This window comes from Rasamsonia emersonii (genome assembly GCF_000968595.1).
Source record: "Rasamsonia emersonii CBS 393.64 chromosome Unknown ctg1118621760709, whole genome shotgun sequence".
In the NCBI taxonomy this organism is placed as follows: Eukaryota; Fungi; Ascomycota; class Eurotiomycetes; order Eurotiales; family Trichocomaceae; genus Rasamsonia; species Rasamsonia emersonii.
Window position 1 is genome coordinate 2,707 of NW_013562790.1, and position 3,640 is coordinate 6,346.

Consider the following 3,640-nt stretch of genomic DNA (forward strand, 5'->3'; position numbering starts at 1 on the left):
ATCTCTGCTAAGAGTAGAGCCGTAGAAAAAGAAATCAAATCAAAATACACAGAAAAATAAGTATCTCCCAGCCAGGCCCAAACCGCAACAAAAAAAAAAAGATAAGCTCACGTGAATACACAGCAAATAGGGGGGAAAGACTGAAGCTTTTTAAAGATGGAGAGGCGTGAAAAAAGCAAAAAGGCCAGTCGATATCATCCGGCCACACTGCTTCCTGAGCAGGATTTAGTGGTTCGCCTTCTCATTTGCAGCATTCTTCTGCTCCTTTCTGGCAGCGAGAACGGAGCTCAGCCAAGCCAGGGACTCCTGAGAGATGACCAGGCCGGTCGTGATGACGGCCTTACCGCTCGCGACAAGACCGTCACCTCCACATTTCTTGTACTCGGAGTCGTAGGTGTCCAAGACGTGTTTCCGGACGTCGCCAACGAGTTGCAAGGGGAAATACGCGGTACCGAGGATAGTTCCCTTGATCTTCTCGGTGTCTTCCTTGATGATAGGGAACGTTTCATCTACCTTTGTTAACCCTTGGTCGCCAAGAGCATCTGCCTTGGCCAGATAGGGAGCAACGTAGTCGTACGGCTTGGAGAGATATGGCAAGAATGGTTTCGCGAAGCGCTCGTAACCTTGGTCGGCGTAGTCGAGAGACTTGGCGCCATACTTGCTGTTCTTGAACGTTGCGATGGAGTCCGACACAACGGGATATGAAGTCAAATGCTGTACGTAACACGAGTCAGAAAGTGCTCTAATAGCTTGAGAGACGTAGGACAGAAGAGCCTTACCGAGAGGAATTGGGAATGGACCTTCTCGCCGTTGACGACGGGCTCACCAATTGTGTCTCGCTCTGCGTGGGGCATTTGAGGTTTTATCCTATGATGAGTTAGCACCATTGTAACGACTTAAACGTTTGACTAATCAACAGAAGCAAGAACATGGATCAAAAGACAAACCTTTTGCCTATGTGGTTCTGAAAAAGAAGTTTGTAGAAGTCAGGTGGGTGGAATGTGACAGATACAGTAGGCAATAGGGAAAGAGAAATGGTGAGGGTGTGATGGAAAATTAAGAGGAAAGCTCTGGAGGGTGTGTCGCGCAATGATAACGTTTCAAAGGCAGCTTTTAAAGAGCCCCTCCACAGCCTCCAATGGCAGGGGCGGATGGCAAGGTCCGCATCAAGATCAGGGAGTAGAATGTCGCCTCTTGCATGTGAAAGGGCCTTGACTAGCGCCAGACCAAAGTCTGATCAGACTGACACTGCACAATACGACAACACATCCATCGTTAAAGCTACTAATGCCACATCCCTGCCAACCGGCCAGGCAGGCATGGACTCGACTAATCAGACAACACAGCAGTGGCATCAACGATTGCACCACCCATACTGACTCACCTACATGGTGACAGGCAACAGGCCTGGATGGTGGCAAGCTCCCATTCATCATCGATCGCGCTGCGTCTGCATATTTGCATGTGATTGTGGGTCTTGCCTTGGGCGCCTCTTGGCGGCCAGAACCGGAAATCCTCCATCGCTATCGACTGTTCCATGCACGAGTCTAGATGGTCAGGTTAATCCTGTTTTGCCTTCACTTCAAATTCAATTTTAGATTGATGATGCACGCAGCCATAGTGTTTTTGCAAGAACGGCCCGTGACATTCCGGGCTGGCACCTTGTCATACATCCGGTATACCTCCTCCGAGTTCTCCTATTGATTCCATCGATGCGACTAATTCTCGATAAAAACGGCCTTGCATAACCTTCGTCTGCTGGACTCAACTGATCTACTTGAATCTGGTTTTACCGTGGCTGATGTCTCTTTGTCTGCTGAAAACGGAAGCGGCCAATTTCATGGCTGTCTAGCGAACAGATTCTGGTCATCAAAATCCATTCCTATTTGCAGATATTAACTTCTGGCCTGTCGGGTTCTCCGCTATCGGGCGCCATAGGGCACCATAGGACCAATTCAACCAGTCGCCGATGCAACCGATTGTCGGGTGACTGGCTTAGCAGCTGGAGTAGAAGTCACCGAGTACGAGAATTCTATCACCCATTACACTCCATACGGGAGTGCCTGTCACATCGGAATATGGAAGAGAAGTCAATTTTGGCCTCGTTTCTTGTTTTGTCCCTTCCCTGGGCCTGTATGCTGTTGCTGGCCCCCAATTGATGAGACCTACAGTCCCCAATGCGATTGAATTTCCAACTGTCAATCCTTCCAATTTTATCTTTGTGACATGTGAAATTCCCAGACGAGTTGCCCAAGTGGGGATAGCTTGATCATGGGTGACAATCGATGGTGATCAACAGTGGCACTACGGAGTACTAAGGACCGTTAGCACGGACTTTACGGAGTACTACTCCGTATCTTAGCACGGAACTCGGGATCGAGTCGGTACACCGTCCAAGCCCTCCGATCAGATGCCGATTCCCGTCGGCTTGCCAGCAGGAAAGTCGCCGTCAACTGATTGTTGAAGAGGGTATAGAATCCGAGGCAAAGACGTGTACTGCGGTTACTACCTTAGACTCCTTCCTGTGGTATTTACTTGGCTAGGATTGTGATGCGAACATCGCTGATCAACATCGTTTCATGTGATAATGACAACGAGAGAAAGAGGCGATTAATTAATAATATTCTCACAGTATTTTCAACAATCATCACATTCCAGATTCTTAGTACATCGAAATAATATTATCAGCCAGTCTTTTTCAGGTATCTGACAACTGAAACCTGCTTCGAATGATAGTCTACAAGGGTACGTACCTCATACACACCTAGTGTAATTATCAACCCAGCATGCTATCTAACTACCTAGTGTATGTACGCACCCAAGGTAGGTAGCTGGCTACCTGATTACCCTAGTTCTATCACCTCGCCGTTGTCATACATGAGACATACAAACATACTGCGCGGTACATACATACGCTGGTATGCCTGCAGGATAAGCTCCAAGTTATCAAGCAAGCGCATGTATGTTTTGCATATGGGTTGGCCGTGTTGCAGCTTCCCACCAGTGAGCAGAGTTTCATGCTGCATTTTCACCTACCTACCTAGGTAGTACCTATGCATCGGTTATTTAGGTATTCCCCTCTCCCCCCCTGGCCTTTTCCTCCCTTCTCCCCGCATTTCAGTTTCCTAGGTTGGTAGGTAGAGAGATAGATACTGCACATACCTAATTTCTCTATCTGTTCTGTCGTGGCGCGGGGTCATACCACGAGTATCATCACCTGATCCTGGGAGGGAGGAAGACAAATAAATAAATAAAATTTCCATGTTTACACTCATCTTCTCTGATTACTCTACTCGAGTTGGAAAATTTACAATTGCTGCGACGCCCGGTAGTCACCGCCCCATTTCTTCATCACTTAATGTGAGGGGCATAATATAGTCTCAAATTCAATTCAATTCAATCCAGGTAGTTGTCTGCATAGGTATGCCTGTTCGATACATGTATGCACATACAGTACATACTTAGCTACCTATGCGCTCCTTATCAGTATGTAAAATTATTCCATTCCTACCAATCAACATAACAAGGGGGGCTTGTAGCTATAATTTTGAGTCGATGCAAGTTGAGCAGAACGGTTAGATGATGAGGAGGAGCAACAAGGCAGGCAGGGGCTTCCGGACGGGATGAGACGGAAGTGAAG

The 3,640-nt window shown here is 47.6% G+C and overlaps 1 protein-coding gene across 1 annotated transcript; it reads right to left on the reverse strand.

Moving 5' to 3' along the window:
- Positions 1-225: 225 nt before the first annotated feature.
- T310_8316 (Pathogenesis associated protein Cap20) lies at positions 226-1,521 on the reverse strand (the record flags this gene model as incomplete). Its single annotated transcript, XM_013468898.1, has 4 exons — positions 226-714; positions 780-867; positions 948-1,233; positions 1,389-1,521. 4 exons carry the CDS (start codon positions 1,519-1,521, stop codon positions 226-228), a joined length of 996 nt encoding a protein of 331 aa, XP_013324352.1.
- Positions 1,522-3,640: the final 2,119 nt, after the last annotated feature.